At 34.4% G+C, this 19,567-nt stretch overlaps 1 protein-coding gene across 8 annotated transcripts in view; it reads right to left on the bottom strand.

Annotated features, from left to right (window-relative positions):
• The window catches only part of STXBP5L (syntaxin binding protein 5L), a 428,903-nt gene extending 409,597 nt beyond the window's left edge, over positions 1-19,306 (bottom strand). For 4 of the 8 annotated variants that reach the window (XM_078066495.1, XM_078066505.1, XM_078066502.1 and 1 more), the window contains exons 1-2: positions 19,149-19,306; positions 17,831-18,027 (exon numbers count right to left, since the gene is read on the bottom strand). In XM_078066495.1, coding sequence (XP_077922621.1) covers positions 17,831-18,019 — 189 coding nt within the window. In that variant the 5' untranslated portion in view covers positions 18,020-18,027; positions 19,149-19,306. Of the gene's footprint in view, positions 1-17,830; positions 18,028-18,408; positions 18,584-18,816; positions 18,973-19,054 lie in introns of those variants that run through there. The other 4 variants (XM_078066497.1, XM_078066496.1, XM_078066499.1 and 1 more) reach the window with 4 other exon arrangements.
• Positions 19,307-19,567: the final 261 nt, after the last annotated feature.

Below are 19,567 nucleotides of genomic sequence, written 5' to 3'. Positions count from 1 at the left end.
CAGTGGGAGAGCTATAAAATTATGAAATATAGAACAATCATAATTTTAATCGTGGCACTAATATAGGAAGACACAGATTAATAGAATGAAATAAAGTGTCAAAAGCAGGTCAAGTGAATAAAATAATTGAATATATGATTAAAAGGGTCATTCTACAACTGGTACTGGAAAAAGTGACAGATCATTTAACAAAATTAGATCATTATCTCACACCATATGACAGTAAAATTCAAAATGGATTAAAATGCATTACTACAAAAAACATATGAAAACTAAAGCAATAAAATATTACAAACTGTTTTGGGCCCATATTCACATAAGATTAAGGAAGCCTTAAAGCCTTTTTACATAATAAAGTGCTATAACAGCTTTTTATGCATAACACAATAGACAAAGTGTTAATATCTTTATCTATATAAAGTGTTTTATAAACAGTAAGAAAAAGCCAAATGAAAATGAAATACTCAAAGACAACATCTAATTACTACAGAAGAAATACAAATGAGCAATAAGTATTTTTATAAGCAAAATTCACTACAAAACAATGAAATACAAATTAAAACAATCTCAAGTTACCATCTCTTACCAATTATATAGTTAGGTTTTTAAAATAATGGCAATTTCCAGGGTTTTTAAAGGTAGAAGGAAACAAGTAAGCTTCTTACCCACTCCCCATCTTTACTGAGGTATATACTTGACAAATAAATGTAAAATTCTAATAAAAATACAAACTTGTACATCTTTTCAGTAGGACAATTTGATTATATGTATCAAAAATCTTAAAAATATATGCTTACTCTTTAGCTATGTACTTGTTCTCCCAGGAATTTATCATAAGAAAAAATTCTAAGCAAATAAAAATGCACAAAGATATTATAGTATTTCACGAAAGTAAAAAATAATTGGGAATTTGTTTAAATAAGCTAGAATCCACAAATATAATAGAATTCTATGCAACCACTCAACCATATGGAAATAAACTAAGTAACCACAGCAAGAAAATGTTCATAACACCTTAAGTAAGAAAAAGTTACAAAGAATGTATAGATCCCATTTTTATATAAAAACTTTACACGTAATCATAAACATAGAAAAACATCTGAAAATAAATACTGCAAAACGTTAGTGGTGGTAATATCTGAGTAAAATAATAGTTTTTTTTTTTGCTTATCTGTATTTTCTAGTTTTGCCACAAAGAATACATATTACTTGTAAAATTAAAAAATATAGAAGTTTAAAAGAAAAAGAATTCTAGATACATTTAAATACCCACTAAACACTTCTTGAATTTAAAATAACTCACAGTTAACCTCAATATAATTGAAAAAGTTAAATTTATACCCTTACTAATGGGTTTCAAAATCAGATTTAAAGTCTACAAATAACCCAGTAAGTTGTATATCATTAACAATTATTTACTATTATTATGATGTTAAAACCCTTTTCTTATTATTTCAATTAATTTCAGTATAGATGTCAAAATTTTAAGTTTATTTGTTTTAAAAAAATACTGAAGTTCTAGTTTCTAGTCTGGTATATAAGGAAATCAGAAGTTGTAAATCCCATCTACAAGAAAAAAGCTGGAGAAACTGAAAATAAATAATTTTTCTTAGATCTATCAGAGAACTGAGGTCACAGAGCAAACCACTGCCCCCAAAACTGGAGAGATAAGACAGGCAGATATAGAGAATCACAGCCTCCTGGACAGAAGCCTAATAGCAGAAACCTCTACATATGGACCAGTACCAGAGAAGGAAAATCAAAACCATTATTGACAAATTGATGGAGGTTCCCTGTGGACAAGTTTGAGAGTTAAAAAACTTCAACAGACCCAGTTTTAGTGGGGTCTCAACTTCTGTAAGTTTTACCTCCAGAAGCCCTACCAGGTTCTCACAGTGAAGACAAGAAAATTCCCTCCTGCTTCTGGCAGGAAGAAGGAAAAAGTAGCCATTTAGAAATAAGCACTGGGTGTTATACACAAACAATGAATCATGGAACACTACATCAAAAACTAATGATGTAATGTACGGTGATTGACATAACATAATAAAATAAAATTAAAAAAAGAAATATGCCTGGAACTTCTGTTGTTTTTAACAAGTCCTGCCTTCAAGAAAAACTATTTTCTCAGAACCTGATCAACTGGGGAAGGGAAATACTCAACTCCAGTCCCCCAGCCCTCAAGATGTATAAGGGAAATATCAACTCTGACTTAAGGGGGAAAAAAAACCGAAAAACTGAGAATTGTGAAAGTCAGTTCAAGGGCACAAACTCACTAAGTATAAATGAAGTGTAATTGCTAAGCTAAGAAGAGAGAAAATTCAGTCATATAAAATGATCAAGGGACGCCTGAGTGGCTCAGTCAGTTAAGTGTCTGCCTTCGGCTCAGGTCATGATCCCAGCCTCCTGGGATCAAGTCCTGCATCAGGCTCTTTGCTCAGCGAGGAGCCTGCTTCTCCCTCTGCCCCTCTCCCTGCTCATGCTCTCTCTCTCTGACAAATAAATAAATAAAATCATTAAAAAATAATAAATAAGTAAATAAATAAATAAAATGATCAACAAAACCTGAAAAGGCAGAAAGAATATAAGAAAAAAAATGAAAGAAACAAAGAATATGTGCAACAAGTAAAAAATGGGAGATGTTAATCCAACTATATAAATAACCATATATTAAACATCAAAAGACTAAATACACCAATTAAAAGAGGGACACCTGGGTAGTTCAGTCAGTTAAGCGTCAGTGACCTGGGATCGAGCCCCATGTCAGGCTCCTTGTGGGGGAGCCTGTTTCTCCCTCTCCCTCTGCTGCTCCTTCTGCTTGTGCATTCTCTCTCTCAAGTAAATAAGTGGCATCTTAAAAAATAAATAAATACACCAATTAAAAGATAGAGATTTCAAAGTGGATAAAAAAAAAACAAGACCTCAACTATTCATTGTCCACAAGAAAGCCACTTTAACTGTAAAGACACAGATCAACTAAAAGTAAAGGGATGGAGAAAAATGCCAGATAACACTAATCAAAAGAAAGTGGGAGTAGTTATATTAATTTCAGGCAAAGCAGACTTCAGAACAAGGAAAATTATCTGAGATAAAAAGGGCATTTACATAGTGATAAGGGGATTAATTCTCCAAAAAGACAAAATAACCCTTAATATGTATGCATCTAACAAGAGAGCATCAAAATACATAAGGCAAAAACAGAACCACAATAAGAAATATACAAATACACTATTATAGTGGGAGACTTTTATACCCCCTCTTAGTAATAGATCTAGCAGGCCAAAAATCAGTAAGGACATAGCTGAAGTGAATAATACGATTAATCAAGTAAATCTAATTGACATTTATAGAATACTTCATCCAACAACAGAATATTCTTCTCAAGGTCAGATAGAAAATTCACCAAGGGGGCGCCTGGGTGGCTCAGTTGGTTAATCATCTGCCTTCGGCTCAGGTCATGATCCCAGGGTCCTGGGATGGAGCCCCGCATCGGGTTTCTTGCTCTGCAGGGAGCCTGCTTCTCCCTCTCCTCCCCGCTTGTACTCTCTTACTGTCTCTCCTTCTCTCTCAAATAAATAAATAAAATCTTTAAAAAAAAAAAAAAAAAGAAAAGAAAATTCACCAAGATAAACCACATTCTGGACAATTATTAACAAATTTAAAGGATTGAAATCGTACAAAGTATGCTATAAAACCAAAATAGAATTAAACTAGAAATCAATAAGAGAAAGATAGCTGGAAAACCCCAAAATACTTGGAAATTAAACAATACACTTCTAAATAGTACCTGGGTCAAAGAAGAAATCTTAAAAGAAATTTAAAAAATATTGAAAAAATTTTTAAATGCTTCAAGAGAATTTGGTATCAAAAATTATTCTTCATTTGGGAATAGAGGCAGAATATGATTTGGCAAAAACAACTGAGACAGCAAAAACAAAGAATGAACAAAGAAAGATGAAAACCTAGGGGGGAAAAGTAAATCATGAAGAAAAAGAACAACAGCACATTAGAACTAACCTGGGCAGGGAGAATAAAAGGGATAGAAAAAAAAAGCCTCAAATTTTTTTTTGTAGTGTGAAGTTACAAGAAGAAAGCAGTTTGGTGGTTTCAGAAAACTACTACCATTCCTTTAAAAGTAATCCTTTAAGGGGATTAAGAAAACCTTGGCCAATAGATTTGGTATTAAACTAGCTTTGCTATTGGTGCCCCAAAGATCTTTAATCCTGGTTCCTCAAGATCAACGTGAGCAATTGGATTCTTATCCAGAATCACAGTTCCTCCTGCATCACTCTTGCCTCTACTCTTCCAGGTTCTGTAGCTTTCATTTTGAATCTTAATCTCTGCCTATAATTGATCACACTACACCAGACAAATACAATCTTTAGATAACCTGCCATTTGTGACTATGCCCTATGCACTTCCTTGCCTGAATCTCCACCAGACTCAGTAAATTAAGTTTCTGAGTATAATACATTCAACAGCCTGGCCATCCTTCTATCAAATACAATGTTCTCCTCAAAATATACATTTGCTAAAGATATTAGCAAATGATATTATTTTACCTCACATAATTTTCTTTTATCAAATAATCTATTTGCCAGTATAAGTGACTAAAAAGGAAAGTTTAGAAAAATGGAAGTAAGACCACTCTAGCATTGTAAAATATTTATGTTTTGCTCCAAGCTTTTTAATCCTATAGCTCTCCTCAGAATGAAATATATGGACAGTATGAAAATGTTAAAATAAATTATTTTTATGGTAAATGTATAATCCTGCTTTGTATGAAGGCAGAAATTAGATTAGTTATCAGGTAATAAAAAAGCATGATTTGAAGATTATTCTTTGAAGATTACACTGAACAGATAAAGATTAAATACTTTTCAAAATTTTCAAGGAGAAATTGGTAATAAAAGAGAAATGTTGACTTAAAGAGCTATTCTGGTATATTAATAGTATTATTATTGTTTCTCCCTCTCCCTCTCCCTTCCCCCCACCCTCTCATGCTCTCTCTCTCTCTCGCTCACTCTGCACTCTCTCTCTCAAATACATAAATAAAATCTTAAAAAATAAATAAATATCTTCCAGATTCTTTCATTTTAGAATTAAAGATCTTTTAGCCAAGAGAATATAAATAGAAATTAAGATAAATGAAGGACAAAGAGAAAGACAGCAAATACACTATAAAATGATTTAAAAAATAGAAATACAAGGTAAAAAGGAGGGAAGTCATAAGGGAGCAAAGAACCTAAACCATTTAAAAAAGAATAAAATGAAGTTTCACAAAAGTTACAAAAAACTGAATTAAGTACACATGTTGCAAATCATTAATTGCATAAAAATATAAATGGTTCATTTAGTGTGTGCTGGCCTCACAAATTCAAAAAAATAATGGTCCAATTACAAAATGCTTAGTAGAGAGTTATATACAAAATAGGCCTTCAATAAATAAGTACATAGTAAGTAATATACATATACATAGTAAGTAAATGAATTCACTTAATACCTATGCTGAGTAATTGTCAAAACACAAGAGTATTGAATATTACCTCAAATAGTAAAGAAATTTTGGTTACCATAGAACTGGAAAAAGCAAAGAAAGATCCAATAATAACTACCTAAGGATGAAAGAGATTCAGAGTAAGGAACCTTCTGAATTATACAAGTAATCAATAAAAATAATGTACAGATTATTTATAAATGGAACTCTCAATAAATCAAAGTATGTTCCTAAGTATTCTGATCCTCTCCTTAATGCCCTCCAATCCAGTTCTTCAAGTACAGTTAGCCTATTAACCTGAGTCTTGATATCCTATAACTTAGAAGAAATCTGAAAGAAAACAGAGTTGACTAATCCACTTTCAGCTTCTTTCTTTTTTAAAGATTTATTTATTTATTTATTTATTTTAGAGAGAGAAAGAGAGAGCTCAAGCAAGGGGAAGGGCAGAGGGAAAGGGAGAGAAAGAGTCTCAAGCACAGTCACCACTGAGTACTGAACCCCACGTGGGCCTTATTCTCAGAACGTGGAGATCATGACCTGAGCCAAAACCAAGAGTGGGATGCTTAACCAACTGAACCATCCAGGTTCCCTCAGCTTCTTGCTAGATAATCCTAAGTACTATAGAGTGAGTCCTTGTCAAATAAATGTTTTATTTTTTCAACTGTTTTTTAAATATTCACTTAAAAGAAGAGATATGTGAAACTGGATCCCATCCTAATCCCTCCAATAACTTATTTCATAAATAAAAATTAATACCATTGAATGCAACCTAAAGAATCAACTCCAGTCTTATTTTCACATATTCTATGTCTTTTATGTCTCTTATATTTTCCTCTTTTCCAATGACCTAAAGGAAATCTACCCCCACAGTAGCATCACGAAGTAGGAGTATCTTAGGCTGACTTAAAAATATTCTTTTCCAATTGCTTAAAAGATGTGACCATCTCTAGAAAACAAATTTTAAAAGTCTAAAGTCTGTTTTTCATCCTGTAGTATGGTGAAAAACCCACCCACTTCCTCACATATAATCTAACAGTTCAGAAAGGAAATAGGCAAAGAATTTTGTTTTCAACAACACACACAAAAGCATAGGATACCTGATCTTCAAAACAAAACAAAACTCTGTGACTTTACACAAATTGAATTAAAGGTAACTTCAAGCCAGATGAAAATGCAGTGTGAACCTTGTTTGGTTCCCAATCCAAACAAATCAATTACAAAAAGATACTATGGAATAATTGAGGAAATTTAAACATTACCTGCATATTAGAGTATAAAAAGAAATTCTGTTAATGTTTTTAGATATGATAATGGTATTAGAGATTTTTTAAGAGGAAAAGGAGGGAAGTTTATATTTTTGAAAAGGAGAAGGGGGGGAAGTTCTTATCTGATCTCAGAAGTTTTTACAGATGAAATGGTATAATGTCTGAGATTTACATTAAAACAATAAAATGGGAGATCAAGATTTGGAAGGTGGTAATTATTGAAACTAGGAGTTTATTAGAGTATTCTCTCTGTTCATTTTCCAGAAAGTAACTAAAAATAAAACAAAACAACAACAGACAGGTGAAGGTAATGAACATGTTTGTGAAAGGCAGAATAATGGCCCCCTAAAGAATCTGTGAATATGTTAGGTTTTATGGCAAAAGGGAATCAAGATTGCAGATGAAATGAAGATTACTAATCAGTAGAACTTGAAACGGGGAAATTAACCTGGATTATCCTAGTGGGCCCAGTGTGATCATAAATCTTTAAATATAGAAGAGAGAAGCAGGAAAGTTAGTCACGGTGATGCAATGTGAGAAAAATTCAACTGGCCAGTGCTGGGAAGAAGATAGAAGGAATTGTAAGCAGCCTCTAAAAGCCAGAAAAGGAGAAAACACTCTCCTAGAGCCCTACCAACACCTTGATTTTAGCCCAGTGACACCCATTTCAGACTTCTGACCTCCAGAACTATAAGCTAATAAATTTGTGTTGTTTTAAGCCACTAAGTTTTTGGTAATTTGTTGTAGCATAAATAGGAAACTAATACAATCTTCTAGTAGAATTACATGTTTTTATTTACCTGAGAGGAAATTAAAGCACAGTGTGCTGAGAATTCAAATGAAATACAAATCAAGTAAAGAAAAAATTTACTCATCAAGCAAAGAAAAAATTCCAAATCAAATACCCTTACCACTTTACAGGGAAAATCTTTCCTCTTTCCCCACTCTACCTTTCCATTTCTGGTAGCCTCAACTTCTTTTCTATGGCTCAACTGCATTACCCCCACTACAATATACCAAAACGATATTAAAATCTACCATCACTGCTACTTTCCTAACACTCTCTCCTTACACATCTACTCTTTGTTTTTTTATGTACCTTTTTTCCCCCCAGATTTTAAGTAATCTCTACACCCAACCTGGGGCTCGAACTTACAACCCCAAGATCAAGAGTCCCAAGCTCTACTAGCTGAGCTAGCCAGGCACCCCTTTACACATCTACTCTTTTTTTTTTTTAAGATTTAATTTATTTAGTTGAAAGAGAGAGAGAGAGGGCTTGAGCAGGGGGAGGGTCCAGAGGGAGAGGGAGAAGCAGACTTCTTGCTGATCAGGGAGCCGGACAAGGGTCTCCATCCCAGGATCCTGAGATCATGACCTGAGCCAAAGGCAGATGCTTAACCAGGCAGACGCTTAACTGACTGAGCCACCTAGGCACCCCAATACATCTATTCTTAAAAGTACTAATTCTATCAACTCTATTCTCTATTATAGTGTGACCTTAATTTTATCCATCATCTTAGTGAAAGTATTTTTACCCTAATCAATTTCCTCCTGGTCTAAATGGGCTCTCTCAGTTCTAATTTGTTTGTTTTTAATTTGTTCGCTTTGTTTTCACAATCCTTGACCTCTCTGCGATGCTGAGACATTCTTGAATTTCTTTCTTAATATTCTTCCTAAAGAAAGGATCAGATTATTTAACTCTACTTTTGAGTCTTCCTCTTATCATTCTGCTTACTTCTATTTCTCCTTTGTTAGGTTTACATTTCTCATCTACTCAGATGTTTACAAACTATAAGCATTTCCCTCAGATTCACTCTAACTTCTCAAGTGATTGTACTACTAATGATTTTTAAACATTTTGGTTTGCAGATTTGTAGAAAGGTGTTTAGTCAATTTATAATGAATAAATTAGACTGAACATTAAGCAATCCAATTAATTTTCTTGATGGTCTAACTAACTTTATTATGTATATTTAGGTAAAGTACTAGTTTTTAATGTCACTGAAATTTACAGATGATTAGCAAAGCAGAAAAAATTTTAAAAACTAGGTTTTCTCTAGCTACCAATCCTTACCTTTTGAATCCAGGCATCAAATATACATCTAAAACCATTACACAATGGTCAATTTTATTTATAATGAAATGTACATATCCTACTATGAAGATGCAAAGATGTTTTTATGCTATTTTCAATCCAAGAGATGTTTACTAGATATATATAATCCAATTATAAGACACTTACCTAGTTAAAAATTAAATATATTCATTTTCAAATTCATTATATTATGTATCATTATATTCAAAATAATTCCATGTACCATCAATAACAACTGGTAATTTTAGGCCTGCAATGAAACTAAAATCATACTCTCCTTTCTATAATCTTACATAAGTCCAGAAAATATTTAAGTGATTTTGTTGATAAATCAACCAAAAAGTATTATTTCACTCTTACTATAGTCAGTTGGCTAAGAATGGTTTATGTCTTAATCATTTTTAACACTGTACAGTAAATATCTTTTGAGCAATAAACTTGTTAAAATATCTCCTTGTATTCCTTCAATGACTATGAATGTTCCATTTAACCAAGCCTCTACACAGGTATTATCGTGGGCCTATTATGCACTTTCTGGAGGTCTTGTACTCTATTCTTTATATCTACTTTCTCTAAATCCTTTAAATATGCTTTCTATTTTTGGCTTTCTAAAATTTAATCACTGATTTTCTAACAGTCCTTATCAATAAATGTTACCATTATTTAGAAAGGAATGATTCCCTAGTGCATTATAAATAAACATTAAGGGATTAGCTTTTCAAATATTAAAAAGATGTTTTAAATTTTTTAATTAAAAAAAGAGCACTGCAGCTATAATCAAAATCTTTTATAAAGATCATTATTTTGACAATTAAGTAGGAACAAAAAACTCAGTTTTCTCTAATATGACTAAAACTCAATTTAAAACTTAAAACAGAGCTTCTACTTGAAAACTTCAATGAATACAAAGTTATTGCTATTAAACTAATATGTAAATGGTATATAGAAAAATGAGATGGGAAAGCAATACAATCATTCTATCATTAAAAGTAAACTATGTAACTTAACCCTATGATTTTTTGCAGGCACATCTTCAACTGAAGGCAGAAGGAGGTCTACCGAAATGCACTAAAATTCAAGAAAATACGAATCTGGTTTAATCACAAATAATAATCCTACAGGTAAACAAACTTGGAAATTATGTTAAGTTTTTAAGTTATTTCTATATTGAGACATACACAAAGTATGATAACACTATTTTTCATATATATATATATTTTAGTTGAAGTATAATTAACATAGTGTTATATTAGTTTCAGGTGTACAATATGATTCAATAGTTCCATACATTACTCAGTGCTCATTACAGTAAATGTATTCTTAATCCCCTCTATCTATTTCACCCATCCCCCCACAGCCTCCCCTCTGGCAACTACCAGTTTTTTCTGTGTATTTTAGAGTCCATTTTCCTTTTGTCTTTTTCCTAGTTTGTTTCTTAAACTCCATACATGAGAAAAATCATACAGTATCTGTCTTTCTCTGTCTGACTTACTTCACTTAGCATAAATACCCTCTAGGTCCATCCATGTTGTTGCAAATGGCAAAATCTCATTCTTTTTTATGGCTGAGTAATATTCCATTATATATATACCACATCTTTATTCATTCATCTATTGATGGCCGCTTGGGCTGACTATTTGGTTTTTATAAATAATGCTGCAATAAACACAGTGGTGCATAAATCTTTTTGAATTAGTGTTTTGTTTTCTTCACATAAATATCCAGTAGTGAAATCACTATATGTATGGCATTTCTATTTTTAATTTTTTGAGGAACCTCCACACTATTTTCCACAGTGGCTACACCAATTTACATTCCCACCAACTCAGCACAAAAGGGTTCCTTTTTCTCCACATCCTCACCAACACTTGTTATTTCTTGTCTTTTTTATTCCAGCCATTCTGACAAGTGTAAGGTGGTATCTCATTGTGGTTTTGATTTGCATTTCCCTGCTGATTAGAGATACTGAATATCTTTTCATGTGTCTGTTGGCCACCTATATGTCTGTTTTGGAAAAACATCATTTGGGTCCTCTGCCCATTTTTTAATCAATTTATTTGGTTTTTTGGTGTTGAGTTGTATAAGTTCTTTTTATGTTTTGGGAATTAACCCTTATCAGATTATATGATTTGTAAATATCTCCCCCCATTCAGTAAGTTGCCTTGTGATTTTGTTGATGGTTTCCTCCATTGTGCAAAAGCTTTTTATTTTGGTGTAGTTCCAATAGTCTAGTTCTGCTTTTGTTTCCTTTGCCTTTGTGTGTAGTATAAGAAAGTGGTCCAGTTTCATTCTTTTGCACGTAGCTGCCTAGTTTTCCCAGCACCATTTCTTGAAGAGACTGTCTTTCTTTATTGTATGTTCTTGCCTACTCTGTCACAGATTAATTGGCCATATAAGTATGGGTTTATTTCTGAGTTTTCTATTCTGTTTCATTGATTTATGTGTCTATTTTTGTGTCAGTATCATACTGTTTTGATTACTGGAGTTTTGTAGCATATCTTGAAATTGGAATTTTGATACCTTTCAGTTTTTTCTTCCTCAAGTCAGTTTTGCTATTCAGAGTCTTTTGCAATTCCATGTAAGTTTTAGTATTATTTGTTCTAGTTCTGTGGAAAATGCTGTTGGTATTTTGATTGGGATTGCTAATCTAATGATCTGTAGATTGTTCTGGGTGGTATGGACATTTTAACAATATTGGTTCTTCCAACCCATGAGCCTGGAATATCTTTCTACTTGCTTGTGTCATCTTCAATTTCTTTCATCAGTGTTTTATAGTTTTTGGAGTACAGGTCTTTCACTTCCTTACTTAAGTTTATTCCTAGGTATTTTATTCTTTTTGTGTAATTGTAAATTGGATTGTTTTCTTAATTTCTCTTTCTGCTACTCCATTATTAGTGTATAGATACACAATAGATTTCTGTATACTAATTTTGTATCCTGCAACTTTACTGAATTCACTTATCGATTCCAGTAGTTTTTTGGAGTCTTTCAAGTATTCTATATATAGTATGATACCATCTGCAAATAGTGACAGTTTTACTTCTTCCTTACCAATTTGGATGCCTTTTCTTTTTTCTCATCTGACTGTGGCAGCTAGAATTTCTAGTACCATGTTGAATAAAAATGGTATAAGCATAGACATCTTTCTCTTGTTCCTGATCTTAGAGGAAAAGCTCTGTTTTTCAACATTGAGTATGAGCACTATTTGCTTTTAAGATAAGAACTGCCATGCTAAATGAAACCTATAATCCAATTCGTTGACAATATACTAGCACTAAAGAACTTTTTGTAAGAAAATGTGACTGTTCTCTACAGTAACTTTAAAAATTTATAAACATACTTCCTACAAGTCTATAATCCCTTACATGAGCCAGTCCCTGCACTCTTATCCTCTTAAGACAAAACAAAGTGAGAGCCTAGAGTAACTGAATAATCTGGCTTTTGTTTCTGATTCTTAAAAAAAAATTAATTTTAATTCATTTGGTACTTAAATTTGTTAACATCAACCCTAACAAGGTCGCTTAAGTCTTCTGGTTTGCCTCCATTTCTATTCTTAAAGATGCCCACCTCAACTGTCCATTTTGGTGACAGGAACATGAAATCACTGTCAGATGCTTTATCCATAATGTTATCTTGCTGTGTCAACTGTACTACCTTTTCTTCTACCAGTTACAGTATAGAATGAGACAAGTCCACACATCTCACAGAATATTTTAATGAATGAAAATTGCAGATATGTATAACTGTGATCATGGTCTTACGCCAAACTCAGTTACAAAACCTCCTAAATAAAATGATGTGAAATTAGAAGAATGTGGAGACAATGGAAAACCTAAAGAAGAGATAATAGTCTGGGATACCTAGGCATTTGACCTCGTTCAGCTTTCCGGGGTCCTAGAAAGCCTAATTCTCCACAGTCCACATCTATGTTTCTTTCTTTCCTTTCTTTCTTTTTTTTTTTTTTAAGATTTATTTATTTATTTTACAGAGAGAGAGAGAGAGAGAGTGCGTGAGTAGGGGAAGGGGCAAAGGGAGAGAGAGAATCCTCAAGCTTTTTTTTTTAATAAGTAAGAAATATAAAACAAAAAATACTGGATTTAATAATGGAAGAACAGAGCATTAAACTTAGCTACGCCTCCTACCAACTTGGAGACCTAAGGATACCACTTAAATTCTCTGGCCTCAGATGTCTTATTAGTAAAATAAAAATATTTACACTTTCTTTGCCTTCTTTACAGGACTGTTATGAAGGTCAAATGGGAGATCTTACAGATGACAGTCTCTAACTCTAAATTAACCACCTCGTTAGATTAACAAAAACTTCCCATTCTCTTTGTAAAACATAGATTGATATTAATGACTCCCTGAATATTAGATACTAGTAAACTCTAACTAGAATACTTATACTCTCCTACTCTGGCCTAATTAGGTGTAGGTCAGTTAACTATAGGGATGAATATATATCTATTTATCTAGATTTTATATATATGTATGTATATATACACATACACACGCATATATCTTGTGCATAGTATAGATGTAGGTATATATTTATACTTTTTATATATATGTGTGTATATATCTATACTATATATATATATGTAGTTGACACTTGAACATGGATATGAACTGCATGGGTCCACTGATGCTTGGAATTTTTTTCAATAAATATAGTATAGTACTATAAATGTATTTCTTCTTATGATTTTCTTAATAACATTTTCTTTTCTCTAGCTTACTTTATTGTAAGAATACAGTATTTAATATATATAAAATACGAACTATGTGTTAATCCGCTATTTATGTTATCAGTAAGACTTCCAGTCAACAGTAGATTATTTATAGTTAAGTTTTGGAGGAGTCAAAGTTTTCAGGGAGTTAAGCTTTTGGGGAGTCGAATATACAGAGATATTTGATCATGTAGGGGTCTGTACCCCTAACCCCACCTTGTTCAAGGGTCAACTATATATTCATCATATGTATAAACTAAGTGTCGGGTGATATTTACATATCATCTAGAAGGACCTGACACCTGCTTCAAAAGCATATAAGTTCTTATTCTACTTTAAATAAATTAAAACCAAAAAACTATCCATAACGAATTTGGGATGGTTTGTGGAAGAAAAGTGCACACAGAACTCCAGTTATAGAACCAATGCTCAACAAAAAAATCTTGTTCATTTAACAAGTGATTTGTAAATTGATGTATATTTACATGTTTTCATTTAAAATAAAATGTTTAAGACCTATATATTTATTAATAACTTTCTGCTTTAATCTCATTTCAATTAGTCAATCAACCATGTATATATTGTTTCATTGATGACAACATAACAATAGTGACAGAAAAATAAATTTTCTAATCACAATAAGGTGCTAACTTAACTCTATAGGAATATGCCAGGTGCTATAGGAAAACAGAAGAAGGGAAAAAAACTGACTCTGCTTTGGGCAGGAAAAGAGGAAGGCAGTGGTCACAGTTGGTTTCATGGAAGTAGTATTTTACTATGAGATAAAAAGTAACTGGGGGGGGCACCTGGGTAGCATAGTCAGTTAAGCGTCCAACTCTTGATTTCAGCTCAGGTCATGGTCTCAGGGTCCTGGGATCGAGTCTCTCCTTGGGCTCCATTCAGCAGGGAATCTGCTTGAGGTTTCTCTCCCTCTCCTGGTACCTCCCCAACCCCTGCCCTGTTTGCCCCCCCTCTCTCTCTCAAATAACTAAATAAATCTTAAAAAAAAAAAAAAAGTAACTGGGAATTCTCCAATTTTACTAAAGCTGGAAAGGATATTGTCATTAGAAGCAATAGATTAAGAAAAGGCATTGAGATATGAAAATACAGTGCTTTCAGGTAATGCAATATGCTTAGGAAATCACAGAAATGAGGATGGAAAGGTAAACAGGAATCCCATCTAAAGGAAACTATATATAGATCAAGTTAAGCAGTTTGACATTTATTGTATAGAGCAGTAGTTTCAAATTGTGTTTCATAGAATTCAAGTTCAGAAAAGGCACTTCTTGTATTTCACAAATATCTGAACAAATGGGCATACAAATGTATACATACTGAACTGAGATTGCAGTAAACCAATGTATTAACTTTTTTGCTAACCTTGAACCAAAGTTTCTTCTACCATTTCTGTGTTTTTGAACTTCTTATACATTTGTCACTGATTATAAAGGTTGTAGCTTTATACTTTTACCTTTTTAAGGCCAGAAAAAGTCCTACTACCTGCCAGGGATAATATTATACAACAAAAAACAAATATTAAAAAACAAGCTTTTTATAATAGCTGTATAACTTATTATAATTTATTTTTTAAATGTATGCCAATAAAGTACATTTATTTGTTTTAATAGATATTATTTACAGGGTTTCACATTAGACTTTTGTTTATAGAGCATCACTGCTCTAGGGAAACCAACATAGAATTTTTAGCAGGGAAATGACATAATGAACATTATAGTTCAGAAATAACCATTATTATAACATAACAAAATCAACTGAAATAGGGTAAAACAAGAGGTAAGAAGATCAGGTAGGAAGTGATTCAAGTGACTAATTAAGAAAATACGATAGAATGAACAGGTACTAGAGATGGCAAAAAGGGAATAAATTTCAGAAATACTAAGGAAATGGAATAGATAGGATTTGATGACTGACCAGAAAATAAAGAGGAGGATGGTTTTCAAAAGAGAAGATTACAGATTTGTACTTTAATTTTGGCCATGTGGAAAAGGTACAAGTACCCAAAAGGTGCCAACTGCTTAGTACTCAGAATAGAATGTTCTTTGCACATTTAATCAGTGAGTCCAAATGAAGTCCCCATTTTAGTAACAGTTCTAATTTTGAAACATCCTTAATCCATTTTTATATATTTTATTATAGTCCAGGTAACCTAAAGGACAATCATAAAATTACTTTTTAAAATTAACTATATTGCTATCCAAAGATGCCATAATACTTTCCCCATTTAGTAACAGTTCAATACTATTAGTGTTCCACTTATATAGCTATCTATCCTTCTAATTTCTTTGAAAGTATAATTTTGTTACCTATATTATTATAGCCCACTGCTTGTAGTCATTCCACCAAGAACAAGGTGATTTTTAAAACTTTAAGAACAATATAAAAATAAACAATTTATTGCCTTTTCCAATTTATACATCGCCTTCACCTAATTGTCTTGTTTGATCTTCCCAATAACTTTAAGTCAGAAGAGCAGAAATACTTATTACCATACTACAGATGGGAAAATCAAGGTTCAAGGCAGATAAAAGGCTTGCCCGAGATACATGGCTGGCAAGTGACAGAAGTTTAAATAAAATACAATCTGATTCCTAGGCCAGTGTTCTTCCTACCATGCCATATGTTTTTGAATTAATACATATTTAACTTCTGGCACTTTTCATGTCTATTTCCTGTCTGAATAAATGGGAAGATAACTATATCCCATTTTCCTCTCTTGCATTCACCCATTTCCCCTGAAATTTTTAATTTAAAACCTTCTCTACCAGGTTCAAAACCTCAACAGTCCAATGCCACTCTGTTTCAGAGGTCTTTTTTATATCAATTTTATCTTGACAAAAACTCTCCTGCCTCACATTCATGAACTAAAAGAATCTGGAAATTTTTTCAGAATCTTGGAATGGAAACAGTAATATGTCAAAGATTAGATAATCAGGGCATTATTCCCCTGACTAGCAGTTCAAATTTGACCCCTAAGATCCTTTTACATATTTGTCTCATGACCAATATTAAGCCCCTAATCTGACAAAATATCTATTATTTCAAATTGAGAATGAAATTATATACAACTTTGTATACAAAATTTTATGCATACAAACCTCACAGGGGTAGAATTATATCTTTTAATCTGACCTAATTCTAAATAAACTCACTTTCACGTAAACAGATTTAATGTTTTATAATGACCTTACTGGGAATGGAGACTAAGACAATAATTGAAACTTATCTCATTATATAGAAGTTATTTACTACAAAAATAATTTTAATAATTTCAAAACAATTCTTTTGAAGTACCAAAAAATTTAATAATTTCTGGGATTTCAGAAATTTATGATTTGTTCTTATGTATTCAAATATTTTAAAACTATATTCATCTGTATCATATGAATGACTTAGTAGCTTTTTAAATTGTACATGGTAGGTCAAAAACACATTCCTAGGCTACCCCCCAAAAAAGAAACAATAAAAATTATAAACTATGTCAGAAAAATATAACAATATCTATATATTAACAAAACATTTGTTTTGTAAATTCTCACCTCTCCCCATCAGAAACTCTTTCTTTTGCTTATTCATTAGAAGTTGAACATTAAAGCATAATTACCTGAAATGTTTCCTCACTAAACCAGAAAACAGGCTATTTTTTAAGTTCTTACAAGAATTAAATCCATGGCATTTTTTTTATTAAGAATCTGGGGGTGTTTTTCTACAGAATTTTAAACAATGAATGTAAAACAATACCATTAGATCTTTTAAAATGGATGTATTCCTTTAGCTATTATCTATTTACTTGTAGCAACATCTTAATAGGTTTAATCATTTTATACTGCACAGTGACATAAAATAATAATTAGTTTCACTGAATGTCAACAAGGAATTAACCAGAATGATTTTTTCCTTCAGTTTTCTACTTATACATAAATATTACATTAAAAATTTTGTCCACAATTTGGACCTTAACATTGTCTTGCAAATCCTACCTTTTATGGTTGCTTATTTCCATTTTAAACTACCATAGCTTTTTAAATTGATGTTGAAATCAATGCCCAGAATATCTTTATTAATTCAAACATCTATCTATAGAGTTCTCTGCCCAGCACTGTCTAACGCTGGCATCTCAACAATTTCCAGTCCCTAGTGTGGGTGTTGCTGTTGTTGTTAATTCTTCTTTCCTCACAACAGTAAAATAAAGAAATAATAGGCTTTAAGCCAATTCAGAACTTACCTTGCAAATCTGGAAATACTCTGAAGTCAGGGTTTCCTGAATCTCCTCTTTGAGAACCCCTGCAGTCCCTCCTGGATGTATGGAACCACTTCCAGCCCCACCACCACTGTTACTGCCACTGCTGCTACCACTGCCAGGGGAGGAGGCAGTTAAGCCATCCAAAACTTTTCGGAAATTAAACTTCTTCATTTTAAAAACTGTTGAGAAATTCAAAGGAAAGGGTGACTTAACACATGAACTTATATCTGGGTAAAAGTGTTTAGCTTTCCATTAGTCAAGGCAGTAGCCAGTCCTCATTTTACGAGCATTGGCTATAAATGACTAAAAAAAGAGAGAGAAAGTCATACTTCATTTTGTCAAATTTTAGTTCAAAAAGGAACATCCTTTAAAAAGAAATAATAAAATATAACTCTAAAAGCAACAGTATTTCCTCCTCATACATCAAATTTTCAAGGGCTTTATCCCCAGCTGTAGCTACGCTTTATCAGCACTGGGGTAAAAATAAAAGGCAGTGTCATCATCGTCATTAGCATTATATCATCATTATTATTATACAATCAGACCGGAGTCCAACAGACCAAGACTCTGTCTCTCTTAAGGGCGGGCTTTCCTTCTAAAGGTTCAGCTCAGAATATTTTCAGAAAAACGATGTTGGGGTTGTGCGGTGGGAGAGCCGGTATTTACTCTACTACCACCCTCTGGGCTCTCCCCCCATCATCTTCAACGCTCCCTTTTTTTCAGTAGGTAATGAGGGGTAGGCCTTTTCCATTCCCCCCCCCGAACAGCCGGACCCCAAAACATCTGCGGGTGACCCAACAGCAACAGCCGACGGGAGGGGCGAGCGGCGGCGCCGGCTGCCTCCGCTTCTCCCTCCGCCCCCCCCTTCCCTCCCAGCGTCTCCAGCCCTCCTCCCTCTTCTCCCACCCTCCACCCACCCCCTCACCCCCCACCCCGCTCTGCCCGCAGCCGCCGCCGCACTCGCCCACCCGTCAGCTCTCCCCGCAGCACCGCGGCGGCTCTTGGGGGACGTGAGGCAGTGGCGGCGACAGCTGCGGCCCGAGTCCCGCCTCAGCCTGCTGGGCGCGCAGAGCCGCCGCTCCCGCGGTGTCTCCCCGGGCCGAGCGCCTAGGCACCGAGCACACACAAACACCCTCACACAGACATTAGCGCGCCCAGTCGGCGCACACGCAACCCTCACACAGAAATTGGCACGCGGGCGCTCACGCTCATGAACACACACACAGGTGTGAGGGAGCCGCGGCTAGACGGCGGCGGCGGCGTCCCAGAGGGATGACTATCTGACTCCCGACTTAGGCACCTTCCTCGGCCGCCACTAGCTGCCAGCCAGCCCGAGAAGCTGAAGGTGCGGAGGGAGGCGGGCTCGCAGGCGTCACTCCCGCCCGACTGCCGCCGCTTCTCCCGTCCCTCTGGTCGTGGCACCCGGCGCTCTCCGAGGTCCTAACCAGGCAGGCAGGCTCGAAGGAAGGCTCCGCCCTCCCGCCGTGGGATGCAAGCCCCGCCCCTGAAACGCCCCCTCGTTCGCCCCGCCCCCTCCGCTTCGGGCCGCGCGGCGCCGGAGAAAGGGGCGGAGAGCTCCGGGACGTCAAAGGGCGGGAGTAGCCTCGGCTCCAATCCTAGGCTCCATAGGGCCAAGTTCCGTGGTCTCGAGGCGCGGAAGAAATTTGGGGATAGGCCGAAGAAAAAGGCAATGAAAGGGGGAGGGGAGAATTTAGAAAG

The sequence above is a fragment of the Halichoerus grypus genome, chromosome 1, assembly GCF_964656455.1.
Source record: "Halichoerus grypus chromosome 1, mHalGry1.hap1.1, whole genome shotgun sequence".
In the NCBI taxonomy this organism is placed as follows: domain Eukaryota; kingdom Metazoa; phylum Chordata; class Mammalia; order Carnivora; family Phocidae; genus Halichoerus; species Halichoerus grypus.
Note: the sequence above shows the minus strand (reverse complement) of the source record. Positions and strands in the feature narration are given on the sequence as shown.